The following is a 15,596-nucleotide window of genomic DNA, read 5'->3' on the forward strand; positions in this document are numbered from 1 at the left end:
ATGAATGCAAGTCCCCAAAAGGTAGAGCCTTGTAGGTATTTAGGATGATAAATTAAACAGCTATATGATTTTATCAACTTTTTAACCTATTTTCTTGATTGAATATTTAAATAAAATATAACTTGCTACCTAATTTATTTAAAATAGTAGGCACGTTCCTCAGATTGGACATATAAGCCATTTGTCATGATTCAGTTAAATGTCCAACTCATAAGTCCAATCTACTGATCTCTACTATAACAGCTATTCTACCATATCAGCAGCTCTGCTACTTCAGGGCCAACATGAGAGGGCGCACTAGTCGCCGTGAAGCATAACGTTACTAGAACCCGTGAAGTCCAGACGTGTGTGTGTTGTTCTTTCAAGGTTTTTGGTAAATAGGGTTTACCTTTAGGGTATTATTAGAATTGTAGGTCTATAATAATGTTTAGTTTGAGGATTTTTTCAGTCACTGTGACCCAGGTTTCATGATGAAACTTCACCATTTACCAAATTTTACAATTTTGAACCAGGTTTTGCCGATCTCTTCTTATCTCTACTGCTTCAGGGAATTTTGTAACAAGATTAACAGTGAGGCTCATTAGTTGTGAATAGTTCATAAGATGACTAGCACAATTAAATAAAAAACCATGTTGTAACTTCTAACATAAGCCATTGATTTTTAAAATTCAAAAGCATATCTATTATGATTTTTATCTGAAATTATATAAGTTAATAAAAATGCCAAATTATTTTGAACAACAGGTTTTTAAAATTTTCCAGCCTGGTTTTTAAATACTATACTGGTAATTTATTGAGAAACAGCAATGCCTGCTGTGATAATGACTCTTAAGTAGAGGTATTCTTCTTTGATGTTTAATTGGATTATTGAGATAAGATTCTGGAAAAACCTGGTTCACCAACCCGCCTGAATGCCCTTTTAAAGGGTTTGCTGGTAAATGGGATAGTAACAGCATGGGGCACGTTTCGCTGTAGGCCTACTTATGGAAGTACTATAACAGCTATTATAGTAGAGATCAGTGCTCCAGTCTTGCATGTCTATTTTGCATAAATGGTTGTAGTGAAAAAGACTGCCCGTATAAACTTTATTTATTCATTTTGATGTTTGGCCAGTGCGACCAAATATACAAATATTTGAATATTATTGATAAAAAAAAAAAATATTAAGTTAAAGTGTGCTGTTGCAGTTAGCATTATCATTCCATTTTCTTTGGTGATTACATTCCATGGTCCAGTGGCGTATCTAGAAGTCTTGCAATGGGGGTGCTGATGGAGTGGGGGCACAAAGGTAAAGTTGGGGGGCTCGATGATCAGTTGAAGGGCGCCAATTCACAAAAAAAGGTGATTTTTAACTACTTGATCGTGATTTTTTGGGGGCGTGTGCCCCCAGCACCCCCTAGATATGCCACTGCCATGGTCTTACAGGGGTTGCTATTATTCCTAAATTTATGAAATCTACAGCCATACAGTAAGTGGCCAGTTGAAAATGTTTGTGAGTATTTTTATAGCAATATGTCCCTGGAGAACGAGTCCAAAGATACAGTAATCTATACAGTATTGGATAAACTGACTATTTTGACTCTGTTCATGAACTAGGACAGATGGATTTATTCAGTGTAAACACCAAATCTTTTTTCTAAAGAGTGTACTGCGTTCTTTAAAATGCACATGGGTTGTAATGCACATGGGACCAACAGCTTAAATGTCTCATCCGAAAGACAATGCACTACTGTAACTTGCATTTATGCCCAATAGCTGAAATACAAGGAGAGCAGCGATGGGAATTGAACCAGGGACCTAGAGATCTCAATGATTCAGCACACAAACAGTGGCTACCACTAGTTTAGCTCTCTAGCATCCTAGAAAATAATAGAATCACCTATCCCAGGGCACCATGTTACTACCATGTTGTGTGCATCATTCCTATTACCATTCAATGATAGTTAGAAAGAATTTGCAAGAATTAAATAGAAAATAATTTTTAAAAATACCTACAAGACCACACTGAAAAAAAAAAAAAAAAAATGAATTTCAAAGAATTATACCTAATTATCTTAAATATACAATATTTACTGTATTTTTTTATTTAATGTAAACTATTATTATAATATAAGCCATCTCAAACTGCCTGTCAAAAAAACAAATGCATATAATAATATACTCAGTGAACAGAATGAGTATTTTTATGATTTGCCATGCCTTGACCTCTGACATAGGCATGAGCAGTATATATACTGAAATTGAAATTGACCTACTGTTGTACGGTAGTCTTGCTCATTAGTCGCATATCTGCACTAGAATCGCAAACCAATATGCCAACTGTTTCCATGGTTATTTGCTTGCGGTAGTATTGCGAGTAAAAAATTTCATCATATTGATGGGAGAAAAAGCTCTGAATGCCTAACATGTATTTTTTAAAACTTTAATTTCAATTACAATGCAACAGACATTCTGTAAAAAGATTTTATGACCTAGGCGTTCTAGGACCGTCATACAAATAATATTTATAAGACCATTTATAGAGATATTTTTTTACCTATTTTAATGTCTGTGTTGTTGATTTAGGCCATAAGCTGTGCATGCAAGCATGATATAAGGTGGAATTGTCCATCCATCAGTAAAAAAAAAAATCACTGTTAGCTTTAATATTTTGAGGTAAGAAAACATTCCTATGATTTGTTTTGCACTTTAAACTGTTTAATATTAACTGTTGTAAATTGTATTTTTGTATTGTCAGAAATAAAGCTTTAATTTGCTATTACAAAAAAAAGATTTGTTGACGTTTTATGTACAATATAACTTGACTAACTTTACTGGGGAGCTTTGATTTGCACAACGACGTGAACTAGGAACGGATTCACTCATCCGTAACAATCCTGCTTTCTCTGATAAACTGCATCCTACAATTTAGATGATGAAACTTCAACATTTTTGCTAGCCTGGATATGGGTTACTCGCTTATTATTTCGCTTAGTGCGCGCCATACCAAGTTAAATGGCATCCCATACTTGGATTACTCGATTCTACTACTCGATAATACCATCCTCACTCGACTCAACAACTTAACAAAATTTGTTCATTAGCGGGAGGAAAAACTATAACAAGGAACTTGTGGGAATTATACATTTTCGAATGCATAGGTGGCTATGTGATGTCACCATGTTCTAGATCTTACTGTTGTGCAGTTGAAAGGTCCCGAATATTACTAACTTTAACAGCAACGCATGCACGCACAAAACCTGGATTCCCAAGAATGCACCTTGTTCTCGTGCACAATTAGTACATGTCAGTTCAAATGAGGGCTACCTATGGGCCTCCGGTAAGGGCCCACACTTTAAAACCCCCTTTTCACATAACAAGTTAATAAAACTTGGTAAACAAACCTAGGACTAAATATTTTGCAATACAATTTCATTAGTATCAGCGGTACAAGCAAGAACAGTATAACAGTTTATATTTTTATTAAATATATACATGAATTAAAATACAACAAAGTGTGTATTAATATAGTATACTATTATAACAATTATAAACAATGTTGACTAAAATTAATATCATTACTAATGTAATCTATAAATTGACATCCATAATATATCATTGTCAGTATCATTTTTTCAAGGACTGTACCCCACCTAAAGTAATGGAAACATTTGTCGCTACCCAGCTATATATTTCGGTGATCGGTTTGAAATTCATGTTTTAAGATGACTTTCATGTTAAATGTCAATGATAATCATAGACTCTGCCCAGTGATATTGTAAGCAATTAGCACCCTTCCCTATAGGATATCAAAGCGTTTTGCAAAGCCTGAATAAGCTTGTGTGATGTGTTATAGAGATGCTTGGGGCCCTCATTAAATTCCATCCCAGCTGCTTCAGCTGGAGAGCTGTATTAATCTGTGTAATATTTAGTATGTGTCCAGTGTAAAATTTTGTCCCATTTTAATCAGGTGAGCACCGTAGCGTATCAAGGGATGCGCGAGGTGGCACACTACTTAAAAAAACAAAAGAACTTGGGGAGTCCCCCCCCCCACCATTGAAAATGTTTGAAGCAAAAAAAATCATGTTAAAAGTGATAGAAATCACCTTATAAACCTTATGTTGCAGGCTAGCACCCCTTCACTTAATCATTGATCCCCCACTTCACCTTCGCATCCCTCATCAAATTTCTAGATACACCACTGGGAGAGCATCACTGAGTTTAATTCCATCCTGTAGGGGTATTTTATTTTTTATTCATGTATCAAACACAGTTCCAATGAATCCTTTACAATCATAGTAGATACACTTATACAATGTTTATTGAAGAAGTGAATGTTAAGAATAGGACAACAAGTCGCTTGTTAGCAATGGACAAAACAGGCTCATGCCTGCGAAACTGTTAACTGCCTTGACTGGATTGTTTTCCTGTGATTACCCGATTTACTTTGCATTTGTATGTGGTCAGCCATGCCGGGAAGACGTGAGAAGTAGTTCTTAGCAAGGGTGTGCTTCGTCTTGATCTTGTGGCAGAAAACATGGCCATAACCCTAAAGAATTCAAAAATTAATTCAGATAAAGTTTTGAGAATACTAGCATATAAATGTTAAATAGGGTCATGCAAATTTAGATTTGTGTTCAAATATTTTCCATATGTATAGCACTTCATTTCATTTTGTCATCAAGGTAGATAAAACTAGTCCATTACAAATTAAATTAGGAGCAAATTATTAGCCAGCATCTATTTTGCTTATCTTCATTAACTTCATACAGTTTAATTTTTGAATATACAAACTAACTCTTCATTACTTACAATAATGAGCTTTTGATTGCACGACGACAGTAGGACGTAGAACGTAATGACATCACCAAAGGTCTTCTGCGCATGCGAGAACGTCTAGGACGCAATTTGTCCAAATCAACGTATGCAAAGAACGAAGGACACCGAAATGCATAAGTGATTCCGTTCTATTGTCGTGTCATCACACAAATCGAAAGCTCCCGACTTGTTTAACCATGGATGAAATAAATTCCATGGTTCAACAAGGTTATAATTTTTATAAACCACATCTCTAAACCATTCATTCTCTTTGTTGTTTTAAAAACATAACTTAAACAAAGCATGTAAATGATAATAAATGCAACATAGCAAAGAGTATAAAACTGCAAGAGGTCCGACTGCCAGGGATTCGTTGGAACACAATCCTATCTCAAAAAGTACTTCCACGAAGGGGCGTGGCTTTTAATAGATGAGAGCAACGCGTACGAGTTTCTAAAGTCGGCTATTTTGTGGGATTACTTTTAAGGTTCCATCGCCTGCATACAAAATCTGGGCAGTTGGACCTCTTGCAGTTTGGTACTTTTTGACCATAGCTCAGTCAGACAAGAGTAAGGAAATGTTACAAATAGAGAACCCTGGGTCCCTAATTCAATTCCATCACAGCTGTATTAACTGGATGGCTGAAAAAGATACTCACCTTTTCTAATTCATCAATCTTGAAGTGAGCCTTTGCTTCGTCTTTAGTGAGTAGGATGCAATTCCATGGCGACCAATGTTCATGGGTGTCCCACCTGACTATTGCCAGGTCAAACAGGTCGTTCCAAGCACTAAGTGTGCTCTGGCAGTTCCAGATATTCTCCACCAAGTATCGTAAGTCAGTTTCCTGAAAAGCAAAATATAATAATAATAAATTTCTGCTCATGCGCATTTATATACATTAAGCCTTGAAGCTTTTTTTGAATACTTTAAATAAATGTTAAAGAAAATTTAATTTCACATCTTCCATCTAATCAAATTATTGTAGTTAGATATACATGTTAAAAGCACTGTGAATTGTGATTCATCCAAGGCGAGCCCTTGTAGATCTGGTAAGTAATGTATCAGTGACCCGTTGAAGTTGTTTTATCATCCATTTTTTTGTTATGCTATCTCCTATCTTGCATTATATTTTGTTTATTCGTATTATCACTGTAGGATGCTAAAGCCCTGTCTAGACTATCAAACTGCATTTGACAAAACAATGTGACATGCCTAAATATGGTCATAATGACATCACATCATGACAACATACAACAATTTATTTGTCAAAGAACACTGTGGATATTAGACGTACTATAAATATGTTTGATTGATTGATTGATCGAAAGAAAATTTGATAGTCTGGACAGAGCTTACGATAAACTACTAGCTGAAAAAATTAACGTAAGGAAGGCTAACCTGTAATAAGAATGGGATTCGAGAACCATCCCCAATAGCCTCCTCTGCTTTGCGGAGCGACTTCAGCATGTAGTGGTAATGACTGAAATCCTGCCGAAGTCTACCGTCGTTGTCGATCTTTGTACAGCAACGGCACTTGCCGACAACTTTAGAGTTGGATGACAAAAGGAACTCTGTGGAAGGTAAGTAGCTGTTGCAGCTCGGGCAGAAGTAGATGTTCTTGCGCAATGTGGATGGATCTTGAGGGACCTTGATATCAGGAAGAAAATAAAAACAAAATATTACTACTAATAATATCTGAATTTGGAGTTTTCAGAAGTCTTTTAAGGTTTCCTGAAACTGCATTTCTGATTCCATCTTGAATTTTGATTCCCTTTTAATTGGAATAATTTTAGTAATGGCACCTTCAGATAACCTGCCTATTGACTATGATGTAAATCAAAAATCATCAAATTTTCAATCTTGGCAAGCAATGCTTAACTAATTCTTGTTACAATTTCAATTGCATTGCAAAATATATCCCGCCAAAACTAATGTATGCTCACTATTGCACTAATGTATACACTTTGTTCGTGTAGATTTATCAACTGTGTAATATTATAAATTGGTATGTTGCCCTACAAAACGGCCGTCCCGAGGCAAAACAACATGACTCGCATTTTTGTCGATTTTGACATAATATCATTTGGGAGTTTATTAAACAATCCTGAGTTACGCTGACAATTTAAGGTTTCAACAATGAGTTTCAGAGATGGCAACATTTGCCTTTAGGCATAAAACTTCATTGCAAGATTACGGGGTAAAACGTATCTACGATGAAGATACGTTGTTTTGCCACTGAATGGTATTAAAGAATTGTTTTGAGCGGAGGGAGTATCTGTGAATATCGTTAATAACCTTGCAAAACTTCAATGGTTGTAATAAAAATTTTACATATAATCATAATTTCTATAGATATGGTCCTGCAAAATATCAGAAGGGTATGAAAATTTGTTGCAAACATTAACTCTATTTTCCTCAAAAAGTTGCGTTGTTTTTCCACGGAACGGTCGAAAAGAGATCGTCATCATCAGCACTTATCCTCATCATCGCTAATCTCATCATTGTTACCACCAACATCACCACTATCATTCTATAGTGTGTTAAAATGCAAGCAGCCTTTAGTGTTGGCTTACCTTCAGAAGTCTACCTGCTTCTGGGTTGAATGTTGGCGTCTTGATGTACTGCATGAACAGAGTCGATATACGCTTTCTTAGGCCATCTAGGTTAGACTCCTTTACACCTCGCATCAACAAGTCAGCCTCTCTGTCTATCAACTCAATTATCTCCTGTGTCAACTTACAATCATGTTCCTACAATCAAATAAAAATAAGATATTTAAATAAATATTAGAACTTATACTTGTTTAAAGCTCTTTTCTGCAAGTGGCTTTAATCTTTGTAACCACACAAAACCTTGAGATTCAATGATGTTTTTTAAAATTATAATACAGTATCTAATATAATTAGTAAACTTCCATACTTATGCATCCAATTTCTAGGGAAAGTTCTTTGGAAATAATTTAAATATTATTTATAATTAATACTTATGTCAACATACCTTGACAGTGTGCTTCAGCGTTAGCAGTACATCAAGTCTTTCGTCCTGTGTTAGATATCTCATGTTCAGACTGTTGTATATGTTGCGAAGTTCCTTGGCACGGATCGTGTATGCTGTGTCCATTTCTGTGTATCTACCATCAAATGCTTTCCAACGCTTTGGTCCTGCAGCCTGGTGTTGAAAAAAAGACTTCTTTGAATAATTTATCGGATACCTGGTTATGTTCTACATATAACAAGTGTATGGGGCATGTAGAAAATGATGTTAGATTAACATTTCCCACTAGGAGACCTGTTTTGTTTCATAGTTGTTTCATAGTTGATGACAAGGATAACAAAAGTGAGCCTGTGGCAGCACCAGCGGGGTATCTAGGGTGCACCGGACCCCATCGAACTCCGCACCTCCAGCTCGTCAAGGAAGAAGCCAATAATTTTGTCAGGAACATTGCTTAATAAAAGATTTTTTCAGGCTGCGAGTGCCATTTTGGAGCATCCAGAGATGCCTGTTTCAAAATTTGCTTCAACCATGGCGAGACTTGCACGGGTGTGGACCCCTTGTCAGGTATCTTGGACCTCTCGCTAGGGAATCTTTGGTGCCAACACTGAAGTAAACAGTGACCATCAAGATGTAACCTCGAGAAAAGACTACATAAATAAAACATACCGTATCTAAGAACTTTTGAATTGCTTGCTGTTTATTGTCAGTATCAGCCTCCAGCTTATGACGTCCTATAGACGCGAGCAACTGGGTCTCTTGGTCAAGCAGATGACAGAGGGCAGCCTTGCGTTTAGCACCACTCATCGAAGAGTCTATGGCAGCCAGTTCTTCCTGTCTCCATTCTAAAAAGAAAATTCATTTAATTAACTTTCTCATTCAAGAAAGTTTTTGTTTACAATAAAGTTAGAAAAACATGAACATTAAATAAAACACAGATTACATAGCAGGTAGCTTACTTTCTAGTGCGTGGTATAGCAAGTCGAAATCTTCTTTGGTTTTGGGGTTCATTCTTCGTTCAAATTCACGACGAATTCTATCCTCCTTCTCTTTAATCTTCCTAATCTCCTCCATTCTTTCCCATTCGAGTCGCTTAGCAAGGTCAACTTTCAAACCCGCGACAATTCTCTTTGCTTGCCACCTTCTGAAGTATGATTGCAAAATAATGACCTAGAAATGAAATAAATGGCAAATTTTTTTTTTTAGATTTGAATACAAAATAAAGTACTAAACAGAAATGTATTTAGGCAAGACTTTTTTATATCTTGTTTCGCAAAATTATTTTTATAAAGATCGTCAGAGGAGAGCGGGAAAAAAAATGAAAATAAAATTTTGTTTTCTTATTTAGCAAGTAGTTTTGCTAAACCATGCAGATGGAGGAGAAAATAAATTTTAAAATAAAATTTTATTGGTAAATGTCAACAGTGTGAAAATGAGATGGTTAAATGCTTTAGGCTATGTTCAGACTTGGAGATAAGCCAGGCTTGAGTTAACCCCGGCTCAACGTTAAGCCCGGCTTAACTTTGCCGGGCATTCAGACTAGCAGGTTTAGCCAGGCGAGAATTTGCATAATAATGAACCGTAACCAGGAAACTTGTTTCAAAACATTGCTCGCGAAACGTACGTTCGCTCACAGCGTACGTAATTGAATGCTGATTGATCATTTCGTCACCCGAAGTCAATGCAAGACCCCCCTGCAACGATTAAAGCCCGGCTTAGAAAAGTTAAACACGGTGGCGCACCAGGCCGATTTACTATAGGAACACAGCCCGGATTGAGATAAGCCACCTAGTTCAGACTGGCATGTGGATAAACCCGGTGAGTTGAGCCGGGTTTATCCACCTAGTCCGAACTAGGCCTTAAATTTATATAATTAGAAAGAAATATTCATATCTTATTTTTGGAGATTTCAAGACAGCGGGCGGCAAGTTTTTTAAACGAGGTATAAAGAAAGTCTCGCCTTATGGATAACACTTTTTTTAAATTAAAAAAAAAAGTTAAAATGAAAGTAAATAAAATGACATGCATTTTAGTGTATTTCTTATAGTTCAGTGAAGATATTTCTCTTTAGTTATAAATAGTTGGTATTATAATTAATTTAAAGGCTGCAATCATCCAACAACTGTATACTTTCAAAATGTTTACATCCTGAATTCTCAACCATGTGATTAGCCTTAAACCTGTAATTTCTTTGTACTAACTTTTTGCAAGATAATTGTATGGTATTCGTGAGCAGACTGATATTTTCCCGGAACCATCAGCTTATCCGTCATATTCGCAACGTAGCAACCGATTGCTGTCATCTGCGTCGATGTATCAACCATCGTCTGCTGCCTTTGGTTCTTCTCATTGACAGTTTGCGTGTCACGGCAGAACTTTTCAATTCCGTTGTCTGGCCTGGCTTTTGGTCTTGTCTGCGCAGCCGCATGGTGGAACTCCACGCCACTCAAACGGTGACGGTATCCACCAATGAATGGTTTACGAGCCATCGAACGCTCGATTTCAACGACAACATCCTCAAACTCTCCATTCTCTATAAAATATTAAATTTAGTTAATTCAATTACACCATTTTCAGATGTCATATCCTGTAAAAACAACTAAAGCCCTGACCATACTAGCATTAAGTTTTATTAAACACATTTGTTTGCTCCTTAAATTGCCAATAAAAGATGCGATGTTTTTGGTTCAGTTAGGCTTCAAGTGTTCTATGAGACTAGGTTCATGGTTTAGTTTCTTGTCTGTTTCCTTTTGTTGTTGTCAAGCACCTCGAGGTTGGTTGAAAGGGAAGCGCTACAAATTATTAATATTATGTTTATCCATCATTCGTTTTTAGGGCAACACCCATGATATATTTCAGCACAATGGAATTTTCCGCTAAGCCCCTTCCCACCCCTTGGACAATGTGGCTAAGATCCCAAATAAATTGCGTAAACATACATAATCGTAATAGGGAGCTTTCGATTGCACGACAATGGTGGGACGTAGAACGTAATGAGGTCACTAAAAGTCATCTGCACATTCAAAAATGTTAAGTTCTCCTCGTTGCATAGATTTTAGGACACAATTTGGTCAAACCTACGTATGCAGAGAATGTAGGACACCTGGTAAGACAGTCACGCATGAGTGATTCCATTCTAGTCTCGCATCGTCGAACAAATCAAAAGTTCTTTAATATGCATTTCTGGGACAACACATGTGTTTGTGGGACAAGCACATATTTCTAGCCCTGTTCTGAATGGTCAGTTGTTAAGTTTGATTGACACTCAGGAAGCATTCATTGGTTGGCTTACCTCTTAGAACCTTGACTGTGATCACATCGGGCATAATGTATTCTGGCTTGGGTTTCAGCTGTTTTAATGGGTTATTCACTGGATCGGAGGAGGATATTTCCATCTGAACTGCACCGTTAGGACCTACCCCAAGGTCAGCAAGAGTCAAATTATTATCAACACCTTTCCCTATGAAGAAGAAAAAAAAAAAAAAACACTTGGTTGAAATGTGACAAAAACAATGTAGAGCACTTATTCTAATAATAAAAAAACCTGGGATAATACTTATGAAATATAAAAGTAGCCGCACTGGAAGATCCAAGTGCACCTGTTCATATTACTTGTGCCCTAAGGCAAGGCATTTTGTCTAGTCTCTATTCACCCACAGTATGATGTGAATGATGTTGTTGCTGGTGTTGGTGTGGTATTGATATTTATATTATCACTATTTATTTAATTATTGTAATTAACCTTACCATCATACATGAAAACTAGTTTATCACTTGTCATTCGTAGCTCTGAAGCAAAATGCACTTTAAGATCCTGCATGGTTTGGTTGAGGGCGCACGCCATTGTGTGAACCTGACCACTTGGCATCAAGACGAATTTCACTGAAAAAAACAAGATATGAAACATAATTTTTAAAATTTTGTATACAGTAGAATTGACTGTTCACTCCAGTGGCTGAAGTGGATGTGGACCTCCTTGAACCCTTTGTCTAAAAACTTCTGGTGTGTCGACACTTGTAGAATCACAACTTTCAGCACTTGTTTCCAGACACATAAAAACAGGTTGTCAGGATTGTAGTACAGTAGTTTGCATAAAGCATTATTGTTTTTGAGAACTGCGACTTACCAGTAGATGTAGCATTGGCCATTGAAGGTTGTGGAGACGCAGCATGAGGATCGGTCTCATGCTGTTCATTGGTCACATCCGTGCCCATGCCTGTCGTCTCAACTTCTCCTTTTTCTTTGCTTTCTGCCTCACTTGCCTCCTGTATTTTCCCTTCATCTGCTGTTGCACTATCAATAGCTGTGCTGGCACCACCATCGACATCAACTGCATCTCTTACTGGTTCATCTATTCTACTGGTGTTTATATCCTCACCACCTTCTTTTAACTCTTCAATTCTATCATCTATTTCTGACTTTCCCTTTTCAGCATTGGTTTCTTTTGGTTCTACTTCTGTTGGTTTTTCAATGTCACCATCATTTTTCTTCCCTTTCCCTTCTATAGAATTGCTTTTCTCTATGCCATCACTCATTTCTCCAGGAAGCTTTGCGTCCACATTTGTATTTTCTTCATTTGCTGGTTTATCTGTTCCCTCATTTTGGTTTTCTTTATCTATGGGTTTATCTGTTTCATTGCTTGTGTTATCTTCTTTCGCATCTTCATTTTTTTCATCTGCAGAAATTTCTTTCTCAGTTTCACCTTCATGTGTAGGAGGCTTATCTTCATTGTCAATATGATCATTTCTTCCCTCTATAATTTCATTATTAGGTTCTTGTGTAGCATCAACCTCTTCAGTGGTCTCTCTTGCATTTCCTTCTGGACCATTTGCTTCTGTGGGATTTCCATTGCCTTCTAAAAACTAGTTTATCACTTGTCATTCGCAGCTCTGAAGCAAAGTGCACTTTAAGATCCTGCATGGTTTGGTTGAGGGCGCACGCCATTGTGTGAACTTGACCACTTGGCATCAAGACGAATTTCACTGAAAAAAACAAGATATGAAACATCATTTTTTAAATTTTGTATACAGTAGAATTGACTGTTCACTCCAGTGGCTGAAGTGGATGTGGACCTCCTTGAACCCTTTGTCTAAAAACTTCTGGTGTGTCGACACTTGTAGAATCACAACTTTTAGCACTTGTTTCCAGACACGTATTTAAACAGGTTGTCAGGATTCCCAAAAAATGACTTCTTCCAACTTGGGATCCCTGGGTTGTAGTACAGTAGTTTGCATAAAGCATTATTGTTTTTGAGAACTGCGACTTACCAGTAGATGTAGCATTGGCCATTGAAGGTTGTGGAGACGCAGCATGAGGATCGGTTTCATGCTGTTCATTGGTCACATCCGTGCCCATGCCTGTCGTCTCAACTCCTCCTTTTTCTTTGCTTTCTGCCTCACTTGCCTCCTGTATTTTCCCTTCATCTGCTGTTGCACTATCAATAGCTGTGCTGGCACCACCATCGACATCAACTGCATCTCTTACTGGTTCATCTATTCTACTGGTGTTTATATCCTCACCACCTTCTTTTAACTCTTCAATTCTATCATCTATTTCTGACTTTCCCTTTTCAGCATTGGTTTCTTTTGGTTCTACTTCTGTTGGTTTTTCAATGTCACCATCATTTTTCTTCCCTTTCCCTTCTATAGAATTGCTTTTCTCTATGCCATCACTCATTTCTCCAGGAAGCTTTGCGTCCACATTTGTATTTTCTTCATTTGCTGGTTTATCTGTTCCCTCATTTTGGTTTTCTTTATCTATGGGTTTATCTGTTTCATTGCTTGTGTTATCTTCTTTCGCATCTTCATTTTTTTCATCTGCAGAAATTTCTTTCTCAGTTTCACCTTCATGTGTAGGAGGCTTATCTTCATTGTCAATATGATCATTTCTTCCCTCTATAATTTCATTATTAGGTTCTTGTGTAGCATCAACCTCTTCAGTGGTCTCTCTTGCATTTCCTTCTGGACCATTTGCTTCTGTGGGATTTCCATTGCCTTCTACAGAAACATCATTCTTGTCATCTGTCTGCTTCTCTCGCTCGTTCTCTGACATTGTCACAAGTCTTTAAAAAGTAAATGAAAAAGCAAGTTTAAAATTTTTAATTTTTATAGAAAGATCACAACTGTACTACTCAAAATAATTATTTTATACTATTTTTAGTAGGCCTAGACCATAGTCTTTGTTATACCAGGCATAGGCCTAGTATTATTTACTCCTAAAAAGCTCATATAAAAAAAATTTAAATTTATGCCTAGGCTGGCCCCCCCCCCCCTAATTATATTATGATGGCCTTAGCACTAGGCTACTTTAATTTAGCATGTTATTTGGTAAGTGAGTAGGTCTAGCATAGATCCAGCAAAGCTTCCTGTTTGACAGAAAATAGGCCTAGCCTAGCTACTAGAAGGACCCTAAAGGTTAGCCTATGTTATGCCGCGCCTAGCTAGACAGGCCTGATTGCAAACCAGCAGGTCGGGATCGCTCACGAAAGAAAGGAGAGAGAGAGAGAGGACAGAGGAAGGCCTAGCTTAGGAAGTGTTTTCTCTTATTCCAGATTAAGTACCTATGATCTTTATTCAATTCATATACTATTTCATAGATATTAACTAACCTACCTGCAAGTCAAACGAAAACCTTATAATATGATTCACCAAGAAAAGTACATTAAAAACAAAACACGGTGAAATAACGAAGCCGAAACATTTTCACCAACCATCACATACTGCGATGTTTTGTGACGTCAGTTGCTAAGCAGCCTTTACGCTGGGTCAATTTTAACCAATGGTAGGTAATGAATTTAGGTCATTTATATCCCACCATTCATTCAAGTTCCGTATCAGATTGCCATAACAACAGGTAACGATATAAAAAGTTGATAAGTTTCGGCACAATTAAAATTCTTTTTTATGGAAAATTGTGCAAAAATTAGCCTTTGGAAATGATAAAATATTAAACAGATACCGCACTTTTGTGTTTCTGTCTCTTATACACATCTAGATGTGTATAAGAGACAGGACCATACTAGCATTACGTTTTATTAAACACATTTGTTTGCTCCTTAAATTGCCAATAAAAGATGCGATGTTTTTGGTTCAGTTAGGCTTCAAGTGTTCTATGAGACTAGGTTCATGGTTTAGTTTCTTGTCTGTTTCCTTTTGTTGTTGTCAAGCACCTCGAGGTTGGTTGAAAGGGAAGCGCTACAAATTATTAATATTATGTTTATCCATCATTCGTTTTTAGGGCAACACCCATGACATATTTAAGCACAATGGAATTTTCCGCTAAGCCCCTTCCCACCCCTTGGACAATGCGGCTAAGATCCCAAATAAATAGTGTAAACATACATAATCATAATAGGGAACTTTCGAATGCACAACGATGGTGGGACGTAGAACGTAATGAGGTCACTAAAAGTCATCTGCGCATTCAAAAATGTTAAATTCTCCTCGTTGCATAGATTTTAGGACACAATTTGGTCAAACCTACGTATGCAGAGGATGTAGGACACCTGGTAAGACAGTCGAACAAATAAAAAGTTCCTTAATATGCATTTCTGGGACAACACATGTGTTTGTGGGACAAGCACATATTTCTAGCCCTGTTCTGAATGGTCAGTTGTTAAGTTTGATTGACACTCAGGAAGCATTCATTGGTTGGCTTACCTCTTAGAACCTTGACTGTGATCACATCGGGCATAATATATTCTGGCTTGGGTTTCAGCTGTTTTAATGGGTTATTCACTGGATCGGAGGAGGATATTTCCATCTGAACTGCACCGTTAGGACCTACCCCAAGGTCAGCAAGAGTCAAAT

At 37.1% G+C, this 15,596-nt stretch overlaps 2 protein-coding genes across 4 annotated transcripts in view; one reads left to right on the plus strand and one right to left on the minus strand.

Moving 5' to 3' along the window:
• Positions 1 to 2,722: 2,722 nt before the first annotated feature.
• Positions 2,723 to 14,538, minus strand: LOC117105798 (IQ and ubiquitin-like domain-containing protein). Of its 2 annotated transcripts, none has more exons than XM_033247081.1 (13): positions 14,400 to 14,538; positions 13,782 to 13,849; positions 11,915 to 12,640; positions 11,536 to 11,670; positions 11,081 to 11,248; positions 9,990 to 10,321; positions 8,748 to 8,958; positions 8,458 to 8,633; positions 7,795 to 7,965; positions 7,371 to 7,547; positions 6,196 to 6,444; positions 5,456 to 5,641; positions 2,723 to 4,528 (listed from the first exon to the last, which is right to left on the minus strand). In XM_033247081.1, exons 2-13 carry the CDS (start codon positions 13,837 to 13,839, stop codon positions 4,364 to 4,366), a joined length of 2,754 nt encoding a protein of 917 aa, XP_033102972.1. In that variant the 5' UTR covers positions 13,840 to 13,849; positions 14,400 to 14,538; the 3' UTR covers positions 2,723 to 4,363. The 2 variants fall into 2 exon arrangements, with proteins under 2 accessions (XP_033102972.1, XP_033102980.1); XM_033247089.1 differs by lacking the exon at positions 11,915 to 12,640 and adding an exon at positions 12,651 to 12,770 and having other exon boundaries at positions 11,536 to 11,550; positions 13,056 to 13,849.
• Positions 14,539 to 14,619: 81 nt separating this feature from the next.
• The window catches only part of LOC117105811 (dynein heavy chain 12, axonemal-like), a 49,631-nt gene continuing 48,654 nt past the window's right edge, over positions 14,620 to 15,596 (plus strand). For both annotated transcript variants that reach the window (XM_033247104.1, XM_033247113.1), the window contains exon 1: positions 14,620 to 14,640. The gene's annotated coding sequence lies outside the window, so the exon portion shown is untranslated. The remainder of the gene's footprint in view (positions 14,641 to 15,596) is intronic.

The sequence above is a fragment of the Anneissia japonica genome, unplaced genomic scaffold, assembly GCF_011630105.1.
Source record: "Anneissia japonica isolate Jap-2015-1 unplaced genomic scaffold, ASM1163010v1 scaffold640_len1575945_cov177, whole genome shotgun sequence".
Taxonomy (NCBI): Eukaryota; Metazoa; Echinodermata; class Crinoidea; order Comatulida; family Comatulidae; genus Anneissia; species Anneissia japonica.